The 22,465-nt window shown below is 35.5% G+C and overlaps 2 protein-coding genes across 7 annotated transcripts in view; one reads left to right on the forward strand and one right to left on the reverse strand.

Moving 5' to 3' along the window:
* The window catches only part of MAGI3 (membrane associated guanylate kinase, WW and PDZ domain containing 3), a 269,898-nt gene that overhangs the window by 112,913 nt on the left and 134,520 nt on the right, over nucleotides 1-22,465 (reverse strand). The window lies entirely within an intron of this gene.
* LOC132516443 (amidophosphoribosyltransferase-like) lies at nucleotides 5,668-7,390 on the forward strand. The gene is given in 3 exon segments (XM_060142868.1): nucleotides 5,668-6,389; nucleotides 6,392-7,173; nucleotides 7,231-7,390. Coding segments are annotated over 3 exon segments (1,605 nt in total). The 5' UTR covers nucleotides 5,668-5,726.

The following is a 22,465-nucleotide window of genomic DNA, read 5'->3' on the forward strand; positions in this document are numbered from 1 at the left end:
ACTAGGACTGCTATTTTATAATAATAATTATTATATTGTACATATATGCTATATGTTTTCACTCATTTCTCATGGAAAGCTTTAAGGTAGATATTATTATTCCCATTTTATAGGTAAGGAGCTGAGGTACAGAGAGGTTAAGTAACTCGGCCAAGGTTGTATCACTGAAAGTAGCAGACCTGGGATCTGAACCCAGTTAATCTGGCTCCAGAACCTGCACTATAAGCACCGTGCTAGAATACCTCCCTCCCTTCTTTCCTCCTTCCCTCCCTCCTTTCCATGAATTTCTTCTCTTGCTTAAGCTTACAAGAAAACAAGCTTAGAACACCACCTTTCATAAGAGCCCACCCTTCTATGAAAGTTACGTCTATCGTGTAAAAAAAGATTTACTGAGTCCTGAATAGTAGGCTCTTGCGGGTAAAGCAGTGAATGAGAGTGCACCCAACTGAACTAAAAGTCTCACAGGGAAGATGAACACTGAGAAAGAAATTTCAAACTCGAGAGCATTATGAAAGAGAAGCATAGAGCACTGTGGGAATCTATAATCTGGATCCTAAATCTAGGGAGTCTAGGAAGCCGTCAGTGAGTAATCACACTGGAGCTGAAACCTGAAGGATAAATAGAAGCCAACTAGACCAAAAAAAAAAAAGGTGGGGGGATTGGTAGAGGGAGTGGTACATGCGAAGGCACTTACTTGAGGTGGGAAAGAACACAGTGCTGACAGGAACTGAGAGAAATCCAGTATAGCTGGTTCTTAGGAAGTGAGGAAGAGTTCACACAAGCTGAGACAAGAGTTCCAAGGGCCAGTGGGTTGAGTAGAACCTTGTGACAATAATTTAAAAGAACTTCAACTAACTCAGGTATGACACCAAGGACCTTCATAATTGCTATAAGCTAGCAACTATGGATATATTCTTACTGGTCACATCTATATTTCATATTTGTGTTCAAATGCCACCTTGTTATTTCTATTCAGTCTTTTATCTGTAAGAGGATTTTCAAGGTGTAGAGGATATTCAAGGTTATAAACTTAGACAACCCCTATCAACATAACTCTTTAAGTGTTCCACTCTCATTATAGGCAAGTGGAACCTAATGAATATTTTAAATAATTTATATAACTAAATTCTTATTCTGTCCCAAATTTGAAAAGCACTAAATCTTCTGGAATCTCTTGAGCCACTTAGTGTTTAAAACTGGCCAGTTTTCAGTATTCTTCTGAGTTACAGTGTGAAGAAACACAGACTGAAGCGATCAAGCGGTGTTGCTGTCTTCCGCAGAATCCTGCTGCCACCTCACCAGTCAGGAGAAAGTCTCCTACTAACAGAGGTCACGTTCTTTTTTTTTTTTTTCCCCTCAGGCTTTTAAGATATTATTGACATAAAATATACACATAAGTTTAAGCTATGCATGCAACGATTTGATACATGTATATATTGTTAAACAATTACCATAGTTAAGGTCAGTTTGTAACCCCATCCTTTCACATAATTACCATTTTATGTATGTGTGGAGATAGCACTTAAGATCTACTCTAACATCTTTCATGTATATAATCTGGTATGACAGTCATCACGCTGTACATTAAAACCCCAGAACTCATCCACCTTAGAGCTGTATGTTTGTACCCTTTGACTAACATCTCCCCATTTCCCCCACACCTAGCCCCTGAAGAAAATGCACCATTCTGCTCTTTATTTCTATGAGAATATGAGTTTCTATTTCTATCTCTATTACATTCCACATGTAAATGAGAAGATACAGTATTTGTCTTTGTCTGCTGGAGGTCACATTCCTTGTCTCTATTACAAATTAGGGAGTAGTACATATTAAAATGAGTGTCCATTCTCCACTGATTCCTGGAAGCAGCTATCATAAACACATTGGTCAGATTTCATCTACTGCCCTGGGTCCTACATCACTGGCAGCTTAAGGCCAAGTCTGCTGCTGCACATCTGGTCCTTTCCCAGCACACCCTAGAAATGTTTTCTCCCTCCCTCCTTTCTCTCCGTCCTTTCTTCCTTCCCTCCCTTCCTTGATTATTATTTTTAATGCATTTACCATCAGAAGAACTGGAAGCATAGCTAAAGTAAGAACTCTTTGGTTTAGGTAATCTGAAAAATCCCTGAACTACACCAAACTAAATATACCCATCCCTAAAAGCCTAACACTGTTTACTACATGTAGAATTCAATATTAATGCAGCATTGAAATTGCTTCATTATATTCAAATTATGTGCAAACAAAACCCATTATCATGCTGTATACTTTTTTTGGAAAGTTTTTTATGGTTTTTATTTGCTTAAATAAAGCAAGTATTTCTGTGTAGAATGTATTTGCAAGTAACAATCATTTCTCTAAAAAAACCTGATGCATGGCCAGGAATCCAAGTTATAAGTATTATAAAAAGTTGGTGGCCCAGAGAATGCTGTTGTATCTATATCTGTTCTTACTTCTGAGGCAACTACCCCAGTCCTGCTAACACCCTGCCCTACCCTCTAACCTCCACACCCAACTCTTTCCCCTGCTGGTTTCAGTTTTGTGTCTACTCCACCTGGAGACCCACAGTGTTGTATACACATAAATACCATTAGGGCAAAAGGCCTGCACATTGACCACCTGTTCACCTGCTCTTGGAAGCCAACACCCAGGCAGAACTCTGAAGTCCACATTAAGGAACTTCTGTTTTCATCTCTCCTCCCCGCTCGTTATTACTACAAACAATGGGGTACGTGTTGGCCTCCCTCACTGGATCTTAAGCCTGTGTGAAGCCACGAACTATGTTTCGTTCATCTCTGTATCTACCCTCCAAAATACCTAGCACAGCTCTGAGTAAACACTCTCTTAAACACACCAAAATGATACTTGATAATGTGATTGCTATACTGACAGTTTTAAATGGAATTCATCTCCGACAAACACGTTTACTATAATCCTCACAGAAATCCCTTCATTAACCAGCACTGTTAAAAGTAAGTTTTGATTATAACAATGTGGTCAAACGCTCATAAGGTATTTTAAGTGAAAAGAGCAGGTCACAAAACAGAATATTCAGTGTGACCCCCAAATTGTAGCATACCTGAGGATATGCAAATATTTTAAATGTAAGGGTCATACATAAACTCATACTTAAACATTAGCAATACTTAAAACATTATTGCAGGTATAATTATTGGGTGATTTAAAAAAACTTTTATCTTCATGGTTTTTGTATTTTCAAATTTTCTACAGTGATCATCTATTACTATAATGAGAAAAAACTTTTAAAAACTAGAAACCACATTTTCAAAAACTTTGCCCTTCAAAGGTCATTCGTGGAAAAGGAAGCCTGACCCAGCGGAGCATTATGACAAAAAACTTGCAAAAGTTCTATGTAAAAGCTGATACTATTTGTCTAGGTTTTCCTTCAATCATTTGTTTTTAATAAGTAGTATTTTCCCCATACCGAGGTTAAATTCCAACCATTTTGCTTTTAACTGAAACTCTCAATTGATAAATAAGCTATAGAATATTCAAATCTACATTTGAAAAGTAAGATGAAAATCACAATTCTAGAAAAGACACAACAAAATCACCACAATTTTCCCTTTAAAAGTCATGCATCAGAAAGAGCAAAGTAAGATGAACCTTCCTAGCAGAAAACAGTAGAAAAAATAAGAAATCATCAAAAGTGGGTCTTTTTCTTTTCAAAGCTTTTATTTGATGGGATCATGTAGATTTAGTTCTTAAAAACAGTTTTTCTAAAATGCTATCCTGAGTCTATTTACAATTTTTTCTTTGTGACACTCACATCAGGAATCATTAGCAAACCTGTCAGAATGCCAGATAACCAGTGCTGGATGGCACACGGAAATCTGAATCATAGTATTAATGCTTCGTCCTTTTCACAAGAGGGTACAAAGCCCTCTATTGTGCCTTGTCATTTTCCCTGAAAACAGAAAACTGGGTTTTCTGCAAATCAAAGTTATATGCTTCAGCAGAATGTCCAGGACTTGAGGTAGAAGATCTGTTACTGATATTTCATTGTAGCAGCTAATAAAAAGATAGCTGAAAGGGAATACAGATGTGCTTGATTAGAAGTCTGAGTGGAAAAGAAAATGACTATTACAGAATTCAGACTGCATTTTAAGATGCATCATTATGTAAACAATCTCAACCTCTAGGTTCAGGCAGTAGGCTGATATAATTAACCACTATTAAAAAAGGAATTTAATAGCTTCTTTTTCTCTGATATCTTTTAAAAATAGAAATTTATCCCAAGCCTTAGAAATTTTCCAAAGTAGATAGTTTAAAGGTCCTAAAAACTATATTACACGTCAAAATTGATCTGACTCCAGGGAGAGTCAACATTCGTTAAAAAATAATTTGTTATTTCCCATCTTCATTTCTAATCTCTCTGTTTCATCAGGAACATATTTAAAAGGATTTCTTTATCATCCTTACAAAAAATGTCAAAATTTCAAAGAAACATTTTTAGAGATAAATGGCCATTTCCATGTATATCCCCCTATTCAGATTCCTCCACTAAAAACCATTCCCCCCCCCCCACTCACCTCAACTATAAGTCTGAGTGAATCAGGACGTTTCAGAAAATGTCAACATAAATGAAAGTGTCAGAAGATCTCCAGTCTCCCATTTCCCATTAAAGGGTCTTAACAAACAAAAGAATACCAGCAAAAAAGAAAAAAAAAGAGGGAGGGCGGGAAAGAAAGAGGGATGGGAGGGAGGAAGGGTGAGATGGAAGGAAGGAAGGAAGGGAGGAAAGAAGGAAGGACTCTGTACCCCTAAACTAAACCAATAGCAAGGAAAGAATCTATTTCAAAAGACAATGGGAATTTCTATAAATTCCAATATCAATTAGTGAGAACTAAGAAACTGCAAAGTAAGAACCACAATCAAGGGTACCAAATGGCCTTACTAGCTTGATAGTCTGAATTTAGGTTTAAGAACTGAAAGGGAGTCTTCTGGGCAACATGACAATATAAGTCACTTTTACAAAAGGCTCTCTAATACAGAACAAAATGAGGAGAAATAATCAAAAATAGAAGGAAAAAAAGAGTTAATTTCTGTCCATCAAATATCAACTCCAAAGAATACAAAACAATTTACACTACACTGAGAAAATGCCCGAAGCTGACATACAACACCCTAGCTCATAAGCATAGCACATTCTGCAGACTCTGAGTACAAAATATTGATACATGTTGAATGTATATGTTGATCTACAAAACAAAAGGTATATAAGTTGCTGTTCCCAATCCCTAGGAGAGGAGATAGAAGCGTTCAGACAGAAATAGTGACAAAACTCCCAAAAAGTAGCTGCCTTTGGCACTAACCCCCTACACCTCCTCGGACATCAGAAAAACTAAACAGAGGCTATATGCCTCTACATCAAGCTGGAGAGTTTATGCGCTAATGGTAACAGTAAGTGGTACCCAGGTAAATAGGAAAAGTAGTCAAGAAAGAGCATTAATGAGTTTAAGCAAGGTAACAAAATTAGACTGGCATATTAAAAAGTTAACGTCTCTGTGTGTAGAATAAACAGAGGAGGGAGCCAAGAATAGCTATGGGCATGTAGTTAAAATGTGAGGGCCGGGTCGAGCCGCTGGTTAGGAAGCGGCTGCAGCTGGCCCGAGCTTCTGAGGCTTACAGGCCGAATGAACAACTGGTTGGTGCTTAGACCCCTGCCGCAGCGGCGGGTCCCTTCACGTGCTTTCGGCGGCGACATGGAGCTGGAGGAGTTGGGGATCCGAGAGGAATGTGGCATGTTCGGATGCATCGCCTCAGGAGAGTGGCCCACGCAGCTAGATGTGCCGCATGTGATCACTCTGGGACTCGTGGGGCTGCAGCACCGGGGTCAGGAGAGTGCTGGTATTGTGACCAGTGATGGGAATTCGATACCAACATTCAAAACACACAAGGGAATGGGTCTTATAAATCACGTCTTTACTGAAGACAATTTGAAGAAATTATATACTTCAAATCTTGGAATTGGACACACGAGGTACGCCACTACAGGAAACTGTGAATTAGAAAATTGCCCGCCCTTTGTTGCTGAAACACTTCATGGGAAAATAACTGTGGCGCATAATGGCGAATTGGTAAATGCTGCTCGCTTAAGGAAAAAGCTTCTGCGTCACGGTATTGGTCTGTCAACAAGTTCTGATAGCGAAATGATCACCCAGTTACTGGCGTATACCTCTCCTCAGGAACAAGATGACACCCCAGACTGGGTGGCAAGGATTAAAAACTTAATGAAGGAAGCACCCACGGCATACTCTCTGACTATAATGCACAGAGATGTGATTTATGCGGTACGAGATCATTATGGAAATCGTCCTCTGTGCATTGGTCGTCTTATTCCTGTATCTGATATAAATGACAAAGAAAAAAAAAATCTTCAGAGACAGAAGGATGGGTGGTGTCTTCAGAATCTTGTAGCTTTTTATCTATTGGTGCAAGATATTACCGTGAAATCTTGCCTGGAGAAATTGTGGAAATATCCAGACATAATTTCCGAACTCTTGATATTATACCAAGGTCTGAAGGAAACCCAATGGCTTTCTGTATCTTTGAATATGTTTATTTTGCAAGACCAGATAGTATATTTGAAGACCAAATGGTTTACACAGTAAGATACCGTTGTGGTCTGCAGCTGGCAATTGAAGCCCCTGTGGATGCGGATTTACTTAGCACTGTCCCGGAATCTGCTACGCCTGCTGCCCTTGGTTACGCAGCAAAGTGTGGGCTTCCGTATGTGGAGGTGCTATGTAAAAACCGGTATGTAGGAAGAACATTCATTCAGCCAAACATGAGGTTAAGACAATTTGGTGTTGCGAAAAAATTTGGAGTATTGTCAGACAACTTTAAAGGCAAAAGAATTGTTCTTGTAGATGATTCAATTGTGAGAGGCAATACCATTTCACTCACAATCAAATTGCTCAAAGAATCTGGTGCAAAAGAGGTACACATTCGCGTAGCTTCACCACCAATTAGATATCCATGCTTCATGGGAATAAACATACCAACAAAAGAAGAGCTTATTGCCAATAAACCAGAATTTGAGCATATCTCAGATCATCTAGGAGCAAACAGTGCTGTGTATCTGTCAGTAGAAGGACTGGTTTCATCTGTACAAGAAGGGATAACATTTAAAAAACAGAAAGTGAAAAGGCAAGATATTATGGTTCAAGAAAATGGAAATGGTCTGGAATGTTTTGAAAAGAACAGTCATTGTACAAAGGAAGATGTTATGGTTCAAGAAAATGGGAATGGTCTGGAATGTTTTGAAAAGAACGATCATTGTACAGCTTGTCTGACTGGAAAATACCCTGTGGAACTGGAATGGCAGGTGCTGGGGCAGACACGATGTTTCAAAACACAAAGTTAGTGGAGAAGTTACAGTGGTTACACCTCCATTTACTGTTACTCAGTACAGTGTGAAATGCCACATGCTTGTGTTATAAGTTTTGAGATTTTTTTCTGAAAAGGGTACCAAAGTGCTATGATTTCTTTAGTAATCCTAGATAAATATTTTGGTATTATCTAGGAACTTGGATGATCCTTTCAGTTTTATTTAATAGTTTAGTACTTTTATTTTTAGAAATCATATACATTTAACTTCAGATCATCAACAGTAATGCAACGAATCGGTAAATTTCTGTTTAAGAGAGGATTGCCAGGTACTCTTCTCTCCCACAGGTTCTTAGAGAATTTTGTGGAATGTTTGAGAGTTATGGAAATTCAGTTATGGAATATTTTCATAATTGAACCTTGCTAATTACATATAATACAACAATATGTGGTATTCTTTTTTTTTTTGCTCAAGCATTGGCTAGCCTTTTTCACCTGGTCAGAGAAGGCAGGTGATCAGTGGCATTTGCCAGGTCCATGCTTTAAAGAGTTTGCAAGAGGTTAGACTAAGGTGTTGTGATGCAAACAGGACATGTGAGTTAAGTATAACATTCCATGCAAACCTTGAATCCATTATATCCCAAAGTTACCTAGCATCAAGAGTTCTCTTTAAAAAAAGCAAAAGACAGAAGAAACACCTTTTTGTGCCTCACTTTCCCCACCTGTGCAATGAGGTGCTTATATTACCAAATTAAATAACTTGCAGCAGTTATTTTGGTTAGAGCCATCATTCCACCCCTCGGTTTTAAGACAGTGCATGATTATTAGCTTTTGAAATGTTGGCCATTGGTCTGCAATTGAGATTTCAAGAGGGAGACATACAGCAGTAATTTGCAACCTATCTTTGAGATGCTCTGTAAAAACATGGCTGTGCAAAATATTTTCCTACATTTGACTAGAAAGTATGATCCATACTACGTAGTGCCCTTATAGTAGAAGCCCAGCAAGTAACCTGGTACATTTGAAGTAAAAAATAATTTTTTAGATTCTAACAAACCTTTTATCCTTAATTTGATTATATGCTTTTTTAATGAAGTGCTTGATCACTTGCAAATATACTGTGTATGCAATGAGATGATCAAGTAGAAACATTGTAGGGGCCAATTTTACGGAACAAGGAGACAACAACTTTTTTCACTTAGCATGCTCATCTAATTCCGAGAATCAACGTATCACTTTTTCTACTTTGTTTTATTGGGATCTAATGAATTAGATTTTTTTTAAGGTTTTTGTTTGTTTGTTTTTTAACATCTGAGATTTAAAACTTTAAAATGAGTTGCCCTCAACCCTTGTTTATGTAAGATTTTTAAAACATAAAAGTGTTTGTTTCTGTGTTATTACCATGAATTGGTGTACCTAGTGTCCAAATCCACCTATAATTGTAATATTTATTAATAACCATAATCTTTTGTCTTCATTTGGTATTTAGTCTCATGTGTTGTATCATGGCAGGCCAAGAGAAAACGTTGACAGCTCTTTAAGCCCATGTGCAGAGGGCAGCAGTGGGTCAGATAACCCTGTGGTGGTACCACAAGCAAACTGGCATCTGAATAAAGCCCTGGGACCATTTGTGTGTATAGCCTCTTGCCTTAAATGTATTCCTCATGGCAGCATATGGAGGAGGCAAGACCTTATGGGTCAGTTTTGAACCAGCCTTACTTTGATTTTTTTAAAAACAAGAGACTCAGGGAAAGTACTAAACCAAAATCTCTGATTTGACTTTTGTGTTTTCCATAGTTTTTATTTTGTTTTACTGAGATGCTTTTATAAAGGAAAATGGTACTGTGACAGTTTGGTAATTCTACAAATTTCTTACTCTTTCTCCATCATGGCCTTTTATTTCACAAGTTTCTGAAGTGTGAATTACAATTTTATACCAGTGTAATCTCAAATGTTGTTTAACTGCTTTAAATTTTTATAGGTAAACTGCAGAGCAAATGAGAAATGTGTTTTCACAGGATCTATATTGTGAACTAAACTAAGCCTACTTTTTGTGACTTCCTTGTGATGCGTTGGTGACAAATGTATGTAACGAGTACATTTAAAAAAAAAAAAAAGTGAGGGCCACTGTCCAGGTGACAGATGATTTAGATCAGTAATGGGAATGGAGGAGCGGATGGATTTGAAATTCACTGTATATGCCCATATATAAGTAAAGTTTTTCAATACCAAACACTGTCCTTACAAGAGGAAGTTGTCTTATATTTGAACCTTACAAAGTCTCAGATTACAGAATGATTTATAAGTTATTTTATTTTGAAAAAATACAAAGTACTGTCTGAAGAAAGCATGTTACCCTGAACCAACAACTGTTTAAGAGACAATCTGACACAATTGCTAGGGAGACGTGACGGTGGGGGCGGGCAGGGAGCAAATAAAATGAGAAGATTTAGTAATTATTCCTTGGGGTACTACACAACTGCACACACAACTGCATGTGGCAGATGTCACTGTCAAGCAATCTTTCAATGATAGGTTGTTTGTTTGTTTGTTTAAGGGAAGAGGTGCCTTTATTTTTTTATTTTTTGGCCCTGCCGTGCAACTTGTGGGATCTTAGTTCCCCAACTAGGGACTGAACCCAGGCCCTTGGCAGTGGAAGTGCAGAGTCCTAACCACTGGACCACCAGGGAATTCCCTCAATGATCACTTCTGGAAAAAAGCAATTCAGTCCATACTTAGGTTATGAGATCATAAATATATGTCAACAACAAAAGTGAAGGGAAAAATTTTTGCTCTAATTTTACTTGTGGCTAGGACAGCACTATACACAGATTTAAAAACTACAATATCTCATACAATTTAGATGGAAGAGAGGAGGAGATGAACTAGGAAACTGTGTTAGGTAACTCATTCCAGTGTTGACACAATACCAAAGGTGTAAGTTGAAGAGTTTGCACAAACTTTTTACAATAAATAGTGGAAAAGTAGTATTTCTAAATTTCATTTTAAATATATGTGTAATTAAATTAAATTTTAGAGGTAGAAATCTGATTTTATCCCTAAAAGTTTACATTCATACTGCCTAATCAAAAGGATATGTATTTTTTTAAAGTGTCTTTTAAAAAATTGTGGGATAGCTTAAGCTTAACTACAGGGCCTCCTCCTATTTGGATATTCATGAAATTGTGAATAGAATCCATTAGCCTTAGTAATATATTTGACAGGAAGATTCAGGGGAAAAGAGACAACAGAAAAGATCACTCCAGGCTTCTAACTTGAATAACCAGGAACTTTAAGTTCCATTTGAATAAAAGACATAGAAAGGAGAAGAAATGGACTTCCCTGGTGGCACGGTTGGCAGGTTAAGGATCCACCTGCCAATGCAGGGGACACAGGTTCAAGCCCTGGTTCAGGAAGATCCCACATGCCGCGGAGCAACTAAGCCCATGCGCCACAACTACTGAGCCTGTGCTCTAGAGCCCGCGAGCCACAACTACCAAGCGCACGTGCTGCAACTACTGAAGCCCACATGCCTAGAGCCGGTACTCCACAACAAGAGAAGCCCCCGCCATGAGAAGCCCGCACACCGCAGCGAAGAGCAGCCCCTGCTCGCCTCAATTAGAGAAAGCCCGCACGCAGCAATGAAGACCCAACACAGCCAAAAAAATAAATGAATTTTAAAAATTTTTAAAAAGAAAAGGGGAAGAAACAAGTTTGGGATTTGAGGCAGAAAATCAGGGTATGGTTTGGGGTATGTTATTTGAGATGCTAGTGAAACAGATACCATGTGAAAATATCAAGAGATCTGAATTTAGAGCTGTAAATTGGGAGTCTTTAGCTCACAACAAATATCTGGCCTTGGTAGAGATGTGGGGTGATGTAAGTTGGAACAACTTTTCTGAAAGGCATTATGGCAATATCTATCAACATATACTTGCATGTCTTCTGGCAGAAGAGCTCTACTGAAGTTATATTCACACAAAAATGTAAAAAAACATAAAAGATGAATGTTTATCACAGCATTATTTATAAGGAATTTAAATGTCCAACTATAGGTAACTGGTAAGTAAATTATAAATGATGAAATATATCTTCAATTACTGAGGTATGATGGAGTTTAAACATGTTGTTGAGTAAAATAGAGGGAGTTGTAGAAGGGAGCATTTAGTGCAAGATGTCATTTATGAAATTGGTACACTTTTCTTACATATATTTATGCAAAAATATATTCTAAAATATGCTTATCTCTGAGTAGCAAGATGCTGAAGTATTTTACCCTCAGCTTTGTAATTTTCTATATTGTTTGAGAGGCTAAAGACAACAACAACAAAAGCATACCATTTTTTAGAACTCTATAAAGCTTATTTTTTTCCTTTTTCTCAAGTGTTTAAGAATTAGAGCACAACATAATCTTAGAGGTAAACAAACAAAAAAACAAAAACAAAAGAAACAGGAGAGGAAGACCACCCTGACTGTACAACTGGCTTTCCGACTTCAGGGCTGCATAACTAGGAACATATTGTCAAAACTGGAGCACCACCCCAGGCTTGAGACCGAACAATTAGGCTAGAGAAGTCAGTCCTGGTTGACCTAAGCCTGTAATTTGATTAATGAAATGAATAGTGACTGAGTGTTTAACAGGTCACTCACAGAACTGGTTCCTGAACCCTGACCCAGGGATAATGTGATTTAGGACAAGTTACTGTAAGACCACATCTTAAGGATTAGTAAATTATGTACATGAAAACACAGACTGGAAAAAAGCAATTAAATAGCCTGACTCCACTAAAAATATTTCCCGTGAAAAAGAAAAAAGAATAGAAAGATTATATGATAGAGGCCAGCCTCTCCCTTAAAAATAAAACCAAAAGACAGAAGGATAATAATACAAAACATCAGGCACTGCACTAGTGTTGAAGCTATAGAAACCATAATATAGTACCTGCCCTGGTGTTAGGGTGCCACAGACAAGTATAAGCAAATAACTGCTAAAACCAGTGAGAAAGCATGTACAAGGTGCATGAGAGTATGTAGCTAAGAGAAAATAAATAATTGTGTTTAGTGGGGAAAACCAGTTAATCTAGGCTGGGAGTATGGATGGGGCACATGGGATCAGGACCACGGTGGGCATTCCAGGCAAGGGGAAGAGAATGCACAGTGGCAGGGTGGTGGTGGATTATAAGACTAGAGAGAGATGCAGAAAGCTCAGGTAACAGAAGGTTTTACTTATGTCACTGAAGGGTCAGAACATGACTCTAGTGAAGAAGTGACTAAAATTTTTACCAGGGGAATGACATAGCCAGACTTCTTTTTCGATGGATCATTCTGGCAACACTGTGGACTACGAAGACAAGGAAAATAGCTGGAGGATACCAAGACCAGCACAGAATAAATTTAGCCACAAACCCATTAATACTGGCAGTAGAAGCAGTAATAGAAGAATCAATGCAGCAGAAAATTGGATTGGTGAAATAGGAGGCAACTCAAGAAACATACACTGATAATAAGAAATTAACCAAGATAGGAAATGAATGATCACAGATTTGCAGAGTGCTGTAATCCAAACTTCAAATGATAGGAGTCCTTGAAGGAAAAAAGAATGAACTAAACAATTAATAAACAAGGAGTGCAGTTGAAGAAAACTGAAAATTTTTAAAGGAATGAAATTGGAAATTGAAAGGTTTACCATGTCTCAAAAAAAAAAAAAAAGGAAGGAAAAGAAAAACAACAGCATCATAAAAACACAAATTTAAATTCTGTAGGTTTTGGGGTGGAGGTGCAATCTCTAAGTTTCCCAAAAGAAAGACTAGATATTATTTAAAGAGTCAAAATCAAGAGAGATGAAGATGACAACTCCATGGTGAAAGACATGAGGTCATATCTGTGCTCCATCTGCTTGACGACGAAAAGTCTTTTCAGAGTTGTGGTGGTAGTGGTGGTTTAAAAAGAATTTTTGTTTCCTCTATCTTTTCTTCAGCAAACAATGGAAGGAGTAATCCAGAGCTCTATGACTGAAGCTAAAGAAAGCCTTGTAATTTAGAGCTGCTGTAGGCAAATACTATATAATATTATTACTGTGAAAAAATAAACAAGTGACACATGAGAAAGAAATAAGAGACACAGGCAAGGTAACAAGACCAACAGATACAGAAAGCGGGCACAATCCAAACTACCTTATTTTTCACGGTGAAAAGTCAGAAATTACTGCCTCACAGAGAAATATAAAGTAATCACAATTAGGTTGGAAAAAGTTTGTGGTAAGTTCAAGACTAACATCAATTCTTTGTAGCTCCTTAAAAACATACACCTTCATATATTATATGATTATATCACCTTGTTACTGATATTATGAGGCACTTTTTTTTTAACATCTTTATTGGAGTATAATTGCTTTACAATGGTGTGTTAGTTTCTGTTGTATAACAAAGTGAATCAGCTATACGTATACATATATCCCCATATCATCCTCATGTGACCCTCTAGGCGGTCACAAAGCACTGAGCTGATCTCCCTGTGCTATGCAGCTGCTTCCCACTAGCTATCTATTTTACATTTGGTAGTATATATATGTCTATGCCACTCTTTATGAGGCAGTTTTATAATACACAGTTAGGGTTAAACTCTCAAGAAAAAATATGGTTCATTTTGTACCTTAACCTCAGTAAACTTCACATAATACTTTGTTAAATTTTAAATCTAAAATTAATACCAAAAAATTCAAAAATTTTAAAAAAATAAAATTAAAACCACAGAGCACTTTTGCTGCTCTTAAGAAGACTATCCTACTTAAAAGAGGGACTAGTAGATGACAAAAAGCACCATTAAAAAGTATTCTTAGTTATCAAGGGCTTTTAAAGAGTCAGATGTGAGGATTTTAGACAAGATCTTAAAAAATAAGAAAAATTGGCAAAAAATTAAACACTTGCTAGTGATAAGATCATGGGTTACTCTGTCTTAAGTTTTTTCGTAAATGTTGTTACTATTTTTACAATTCAAAACAAAACTAGAAAACTCCCAAACACAAAAACATAGGTATATTTTGTTTATAAATATAAAGACAAAGATATACATATTAATACTGACTGAAAGCGAATCTGCAGACATGGAAATAAAGTTTAATGTTCAGTTCTATTTCTGGGCAGCTGTGTGCATTTATAATATAAAAATTTAATGAAAAACTGAGATACAAAATGATTCATAGTTGACTCTACAAAAATGACATACTGTACATAATTTTTCTTACAAAGTATGAATGATCTTTAAGCAGTAAGGGTATATTTATGTGATAATAATTTTAATTAAATTACCTAGTCAATTCAGTGAAGAACCAATTTAACTGATTTTATTTGTTAAATTAATGATTATTAATTGTTTGGGTTATAATTATATATCTGTCATTGAACAATGCTATATTATAAAATTTAAAATAACAACTCTTACTTTATAGCAGAGGTTTAAAAAAATGTTGTAAGAACAGAATTCCACCTTCAAAGAAATTTTATGAGGAATTCAAATGTACAAAAATAGATAAACTGCTGAGTCCAATTTGAAAAACATTGCTTCACCAGTCATAGATTTATCAGATTAAACATAGGAGGTTGTTTTAGTTCCTCAATATGGCTGCAATATGCAACAGCCACCTCAAAGGGGGAAACAGGGATTTCTGTTAATATAATGTTATATATTAAGGCTTCCCAAAAGTATAGTTAGTCAGTGATAGTGCCCTGCTTTCTCCTTTTTCTTTTTCCAAGACAACTTTTGTTAAAATGTAACTACTTCTTCTACAAATTGAAAAGGGAGGAGGAAAAACCACTAGAAAAAAATGGCAAAAATTAATGACTAGACAGTTCACAGAAAAAGAAATGCAATGACCTGTAAACACAGAAAAAGATATTCAACTTCACTCATAATATGATAAATGCTAATTAAAACAACATAGATACCTCTTCTCACCCATCAGACTAATGAAACATTCAACACCGTTGGTGAGGTTGTGAAGAAACAGGCATTTGTATAAATTGTTGGTGGGTGCAGTAGTATACCAAGGGGGGGGGGTGATGTAAACAGACCATGCCAGATGCCCACAATAAGGAAGTACACTGTCCACAGAGAATTTATGAACTAAAACTAAAGCTTGATCTGCTCCTTATCATCATGTGATGGCAATTTTTCTAAATGTCAGCAATAAAATGCTCTCTGAGAAAAATCTCTCATTGTTCCAAATTCCAAATAATTGTTGCGGTTGTTGTTGAGTTTTAATAACATGTATGTAAGCTTCAAATTCGACACTTTTATTACTTATTTCTTAAACACTGAACTATACATGGAAGTTAATTTGGAGAACTCCCAGTTTGGCCCCTGATATACATGGACTCAGTTCTACACATTCATTTCAGAAGTTAAGTCTGTAATGTTTTGAAATGGTTCAAACTCCATTTGAGCACACTTTGCCTCTAGCCCCTGTGTTACACTACATACTCCTGCATTTAAGCAATAGATTCAAAATAAACAATGACAGCTGTATGCTATTTCTCTTTTCTAGGTTATCTTTTTTTCTGGTGGGAAGTTTTAGATGAGTTAATCAGACACAAAAATACTTGCAGACAGCCAGAATTAGCCTTGAACAATGACTAGTAAAACACAGAGCTTTAAAAACAGTTATTTAAAGAACAATGCACGGAAACTGTGGTTAAGGTCATTCATTATACAACAATAAAACATAAGGAAATGGACATTTACATAGAAAAAAGAATCAAATTTTGAAGAAACCTAGGAGAGACAACAAAAGATGCTGCTCTTACATTACTAGAAGAAACCAAAAGGGCAATGTTTATTTGAATGCCTGGTTATTAACTAGCAGATCAAACAGTGTTACTGTTCACTATCATTCCATCATTTTCTCTTGACTTTGTACAAAAAGAAAAACTTCAGGAGTTTTTTTTTATTTTTAACCAAATATAATAAAAATTCAAGATGAATTTTCTGGTGGAGATATTTTAGCAAACATTTTCTGTAATGTACTCTTTATTTTAAAATTTATTTTTACCAGTATGATTGTCTATTCAAATGTTCAATAAAAGGAAATACTTAATGTATATATTTTGTTTCTATCATTATATATTATTTCATGGTCATTTCTGAAAATAATTTTATCATATAAAAGAGGGATGTATTAAAAAAATTACCTGCTCTAGGCTCAAATACACTAGCTATGTCCCTGTGGGGTACAAAATGATACAAACAGTGTGGAAGAAAAAATGGGGACAACATAAACAGTGGGAGGCAAAACCAGAAATTAATAAAAATAGTTACCTATGATGGACGTGGTGAAAGGACTGAGGTAAGGGGTAGACATAGAAAATCAAAAGTATACATTTTTATACAGTTTGACTTTTGAACCATACAAGTGTTTTATACATTCAAGAGAATAAAACTAAATTAAAAAATCTAAATCTTAACATTGAAAACAAATGGAAATAAATGAACTTAATCGCCTATCAAATTGGTAATATAACCACATGAAGACAAAAAAATATTTCAAGTCACTTGTGAACACAGTACTCTGACTAGCATCCTTACTGGGATATATTCTAAGGATAATAAAAACTGCAAAGAAATCTTAAACTTCACATAATGGTTGTGATATTAGTATTAGTTTTTATAATTTTGAACCTATTTTATTTGCACTATAGGATAAAACAAATAGGTAATTATGTAAATGTTATTAGAAACCAAGATGTGCAATAGAAGGCAAAAGCTACAATTTTAAAATTGTAGTGCTAAATTTGTGCAGATATCAACATGAAGCCATAACTTAAAAATATATATGCATATATAAACATAGTTAGAATAAATATGTGTATATATACACATCCTAATTATATCCATTAGAGGCAATGACATTCCAACAGTAATGAACATCTCTAATGCTTGTATCTTGCTTTCTAAATCCCCTTCTCCATGAAAAGGAACCAAGGCTTCTTGGAGAAATGACTCATTCCAGATCTGGGACAGGGAAAATATAAGTGAGCCTAGGTCATTATGTTTTTCTAGAAAGTAGGGGAAAAAATAATGAAGGGCTGTCAAAAGGGCACTAGAGCCAACTTTGAGAGTCTCTCACCAGCCATTTGAGAGAATTTAAGCATTAAAAAGAATAACAGTTATAACTGTAACAAATTGAATAAACAAAAATCTGTGAGTCCATAATACTGCTCTAAAAAGAGAGAGAAAAAAGGGATTTCATCTGTAACCAGTGGAGGGGACTATAACACCAAACTTCCTGTCCTCAAAACTTCTCATTAAAAGTAAAGAATTAAGCATTTATCCTGCCTTTTGGGGAAAGAACTGTTTATCTCCAGCAGAAGAGGAAAAGTTCTTTACCTAAGAATGCCAGCTAATAGGTATAGAAGGAATGACAGAATTATCAATGAAATAATTACCTCACAGATTACTTGCTAATTTAAATGGGAAAATTATATTATTACATAGAAAATATCAAACTTAGTATTGCTAACAGTGTGACATCCTCCGATACAATACAGTATGAAGTATACAGTACCACCTATGACATATTCTTGCCAAAAATTTTTGTCTGATTACACCAAGCCTTTAGACCTACTTTCCAGTTTACAGGAATTACAAAGAATAAAGGAACAAGATAAATGATGCTATGAGGAAACAATCAGACAAATGTAGAATTTAGAACATTCTGGTTTCTTAAAAAAGTAAATGTTCCCCTCCAAATAGAAGAAAAAGTTCTAGAATAAAAGAGACTAAAGAGGTATAACACCCAAAGGTAACACGTGAACCTTGACTGGATTCTTTTTAGGAAGGAAAAAAAAAAAAGTCTATAAAACATTGAGATAATCAGCTAATCTCAATATGGCCTGAATAGTAAGTGATATTAAGAAATTATTGTTAATTTTCTTACGTGTGATAATGGTATTGAAAGGTATAATATTACAAGGTATAACAGGAAATATATGCTAAATATCAGGAATGAAGTATCATAAAGTTTGCAATTTACTTTGAAATGGTTTGGCTAAACATCTACATTCACTCAAAGGTGAGTATTGAATTATAGGTGATGGTAACATTACATGGGTATTCATTATCCTATTCCTTTCAAGTTTTTTTGTAGGTTTGAAAATTTTCATAACAAAAAGTTGAAAAAATAGAGAATTCTTTAGTAAACACAGAATTAACTAATCCTAGCAATATGTACTTCAATAGGGCACATAATTCACAAAAAGACATAAAACAAATTCTATGTTCTCTGTCATTGTGCCAATTAGGAGTCAATCTCATATCTTTTATTTCCCTCAGTCAGAAGCGAAACAGCAGTCAGAAACATCTTCCTTACCTTAGGCAAATCGACTTCTCTACAGTTCTAGATTTTCTCAACAGAGGAAGAATTTTCTTCCACCTGACTGCCACTTCACCTCAGCTCAAAGTCCTCTGAAGCCCAAGTTAATGTAAATGAAGTTGTACTGAATGCTGAAAGCCTTTTAAACCCTCCACTGGCTACCAAGTTTTACACCTTGGCTTATGGCCTAGATAATACATCCTTAAAGATAACACAGTCTTTATGCCCTTTCCTCTCTATTTAACATGCTCTTCACTGGGGTGCTCTCATCAACTCCCACAACTTCTCTAAATGATCACTTATATTCTCATAATTCCCCAAAGGATATCCCAACTCATATCTTTTCCCCTACTTGCAAACTCTTCTGCCTACTAAGTGTTTTCACCCAGGTGTCCCCAACGTTCCTCAAAAACAGCAAGCCCAAATGGGAATTCCTCATCATCCCTCCTCCCCTATAAAAATATATACCATAATTTGCCTCAGCAGCCAAATTAGAAACCTAGGCATCAATCCTGGTTCTTCTCACTCTTCAATGACATATCAAATTAATAATAATACTACTAAAAATTGCAACAATAATTACTATAGTAGTTAACACATATTACTAACTATGTACCTGGCACCATTCTATGCTCTGTACATAAATTAATTCATTTAATCCTCACACAATCCTATGAGATAAGTATTGTGTTTCTTCTCATTTTACAAATGAGAAAATCAGACACAGAGAAGTTTAGTAATTTGACAAAGTTCACAAAGCTATTAAGTGGCAGAATTAGGATTTGAACCCAGGAGTTTTGGCTCTAGAGTCTGGTTTCTTTAACTAATACATTATACCTTCCCTTCATTCACCAAATATTATTGATTTCATCTTCCAAATATTTCTCAAACTCATTCAATTCTCTCCATTTTAATGACCACTGTCCTAATCCAGGTCACCATCATCTTTTGCCTGGTGACACCAATGGCTTCTTATCTGGACTCCTGCTACCAGCCCTGTTCTCCAATGTACTGTACAAAGCTGATTACATCACACCTCTGCTTTCATACATAATCTTAATGGTTTCCAACTGAACTCAGAATAGCATTCAAATCCCTTAATGAGGTTTATAGAGTGTCCAGCTTTCCTCTTCAGCCTCATTTCCAGCCTCAATTCCTCTGAGGTTCCCTCTCCATACTCCATCACCACTGTAATTCTTATATTCCTCAAATGTCAGTTTTTCTAAATGAACACTCTTCCTCCAACCCCTGGTCTGGCTATTTCTTATATAACCTTTACATCTACATTCATGTCTGTGCATGGATGTCATTTCTTTGGAGATCTCCTGATCACCCAACTCTTAATTGCCTTAGTTATTAGTTAGATAGTATTTAATTCCTTAGGGCCCTGTAATAATTGTATCAAATATACACACCCATATGCTTTATCAAACTGCACTATAACAGTCTATTACTTGTCTGTCTCACTCCCTAAACTGCGAGCATTTAGGAGAACAGGGACAATGTAATGAAAACAAAAGCTCAATAAATACTGAAGAATAAACAAAATGCAATAGAACAACTTAAAGCCTTCATCAAATAAAACAACCTTCTTGGTCTAATTCTATTTCTTTTCCTTTATAAATCTAATAAATCTTATCTTCTGGCATATTCTACTCAAAATATTTTATTTTTAATAATCTTCCACATTACTCAAATGATCTCCATTATTCATTTATCTTCTCAAAACTTTGAACTATAATAGTTAAGTGAAAACTATAGAGAGCATATAGCTTAACAAAATCTGCTATCTTTTAATCTCTACATGCAGTTTTCAAAAGAACATTCTACAAAGCAATTGCCCTTGACTCTTCAAAAATGTCAGTGTCATGAAAAGAAAAAAAAAGAGAAGAAAAAGAAAAGAGAGAAAAAGGGCAGGAAGACTGCTTCAAATTAACAGTCTGAAGAGTCAGGACTAGTAAAGCAAATGTGATTCTTGTTTGGACCCTAGATTTTCAAAAAGAATGAGAGAAAGAAAAGGAAAAGAAAAACACTAAAAAGGACATTTTTGGAGCAACTGGGGAAATCTGAACATAGCCTGTATATTAAGTACTTTTTTCATCTTACATTTCTTGAGTATAAAAATGCTATTGTGATTATGCAAGAAAATGTCCTTATTTTTAGGAGATATATGCTGAAGTATCATGAGTAGCATGATGCGTGCCACTTGCTTTTAAGGAATTTACCTAAAAAAATCACACATACACACACACAAAAGAGAGAGAAAGCAAATTTGGCATAGGTTAAAAATTAGTCTAAGCGAAAGATAAAAATAATCATTGACTCTTCTTTTCCCACTTTTTAGGTCTGAACTTAATAAAAAAAAGTTGGGAATAAATAGCTAACATTTATTGAGTAATTAATATGGGAAGGACACCATTCTAAAATATTTACATTTATTAACTCAATCTGCACAAGACACCTGTGAGTCTCACTGTAGTACTTAATATTATTACCCCTATTTTATAGATGAGTAGCCTGAGGCATTGAGAGGTTAAGTAATTTACCCAAAGTCACAACTAGTTGTATCTATGTGATTAAAAGCAAACAAAAACAGCCTCTAAGAGGACAGAAGGTGAAGATAAGCACACAAGTAACTATAAAGAAACATAAAATAAACCAAAAAAATGAACATATGGCACTGCAGGAATTTAACGTAAAGGAAAAAAAGAGTTAGTAAAGTCCAGAGTCCAAGCTTCCTGGTTTCCCATCTTATGTCCTTTTGTGGAGCTACAGACATGACAGAAGAATCTGACATCCAGTTAGAAGACAGAATGGAACAACCATCTTAGAAGAACACAGACTGGAAGACATTAATTCTAAGCCTATTACGTTAAGGTGGTGAAATCAAAAAGGGAAATGACATGAAAGAAAGCAAAATTGATTAAAACTTGGTAATGCAGGAGTAGAGGTGGAATAAAAGGCAGATGACATGGTTGAAACAGAAAACAATGACATTTGACTTGTTTTCATATAAAATTTTGTATAAAATCAAAATGTGATTAGTACTGGACATTAAGATTAGCACTAAATGCAAAATTTTTCTTAAACTAAAATTACTAAAATTATTAGTTACTAAAATGTTGGTAACCAGGCAGAGCATAAATAGGTTCCAGTACAATGTTTTATCACAGCTCAAAACTATATAATTAAACATAGCCCCTCCTTCTCTAACACAAAAATCCAGAACTCAGAAGAGGATGCTAGAAAAGTTAAAAAAAAAAAAAAAGCCTTAAGTCTGCACAGTAGTGTCCACAAGAATACACAGATACATAAATAGCATAAGGAAATATATTTTAAAATCTCTTATGAAATACAATCTGATAAACAAAATAACATTCCGTATGTTTATTTGTTTACCTTTCTATCACCTTTGCTAGAATATGGGCTTCTTCAGGGCAGGAACCATGCCTGATGGTTCTTTCCTATATCTCTAATACCTAAAATAGGTACACGACAGGCACTCAAATGTTTGCTAAACTTAAACATGTGTATGGAACTTACACATGAGGAATTGAGAATAATAAAGTCTCAATATATTCATTCATATTGTGATCATTTTGTAACATGTAATTTTTATTTCTATTACAAATACAATATCAGATCTAAAAGTTGAAATGCTTGAAGCATTAAAGTCTAAACTATGTTTATTTCAAACGATTGGTATTAGCTATCATAAAACAGGCATGAATTTATTATTATCTTCCA

Source organism: Lagenorhynchus albirostris, chromosome 2, assembly GCF_949774975.1.
Source record: "Lagenorhynchus albirostris chromosome 2, mLagAlb1.1, whole genome shotgun sequence".
NCBI lineage: Eukaryota > Metazoa > Chordata > Mammalia > Artiodactyla > Delphinidae > Lagenorhynchus > Lagenorhynchus albirostris.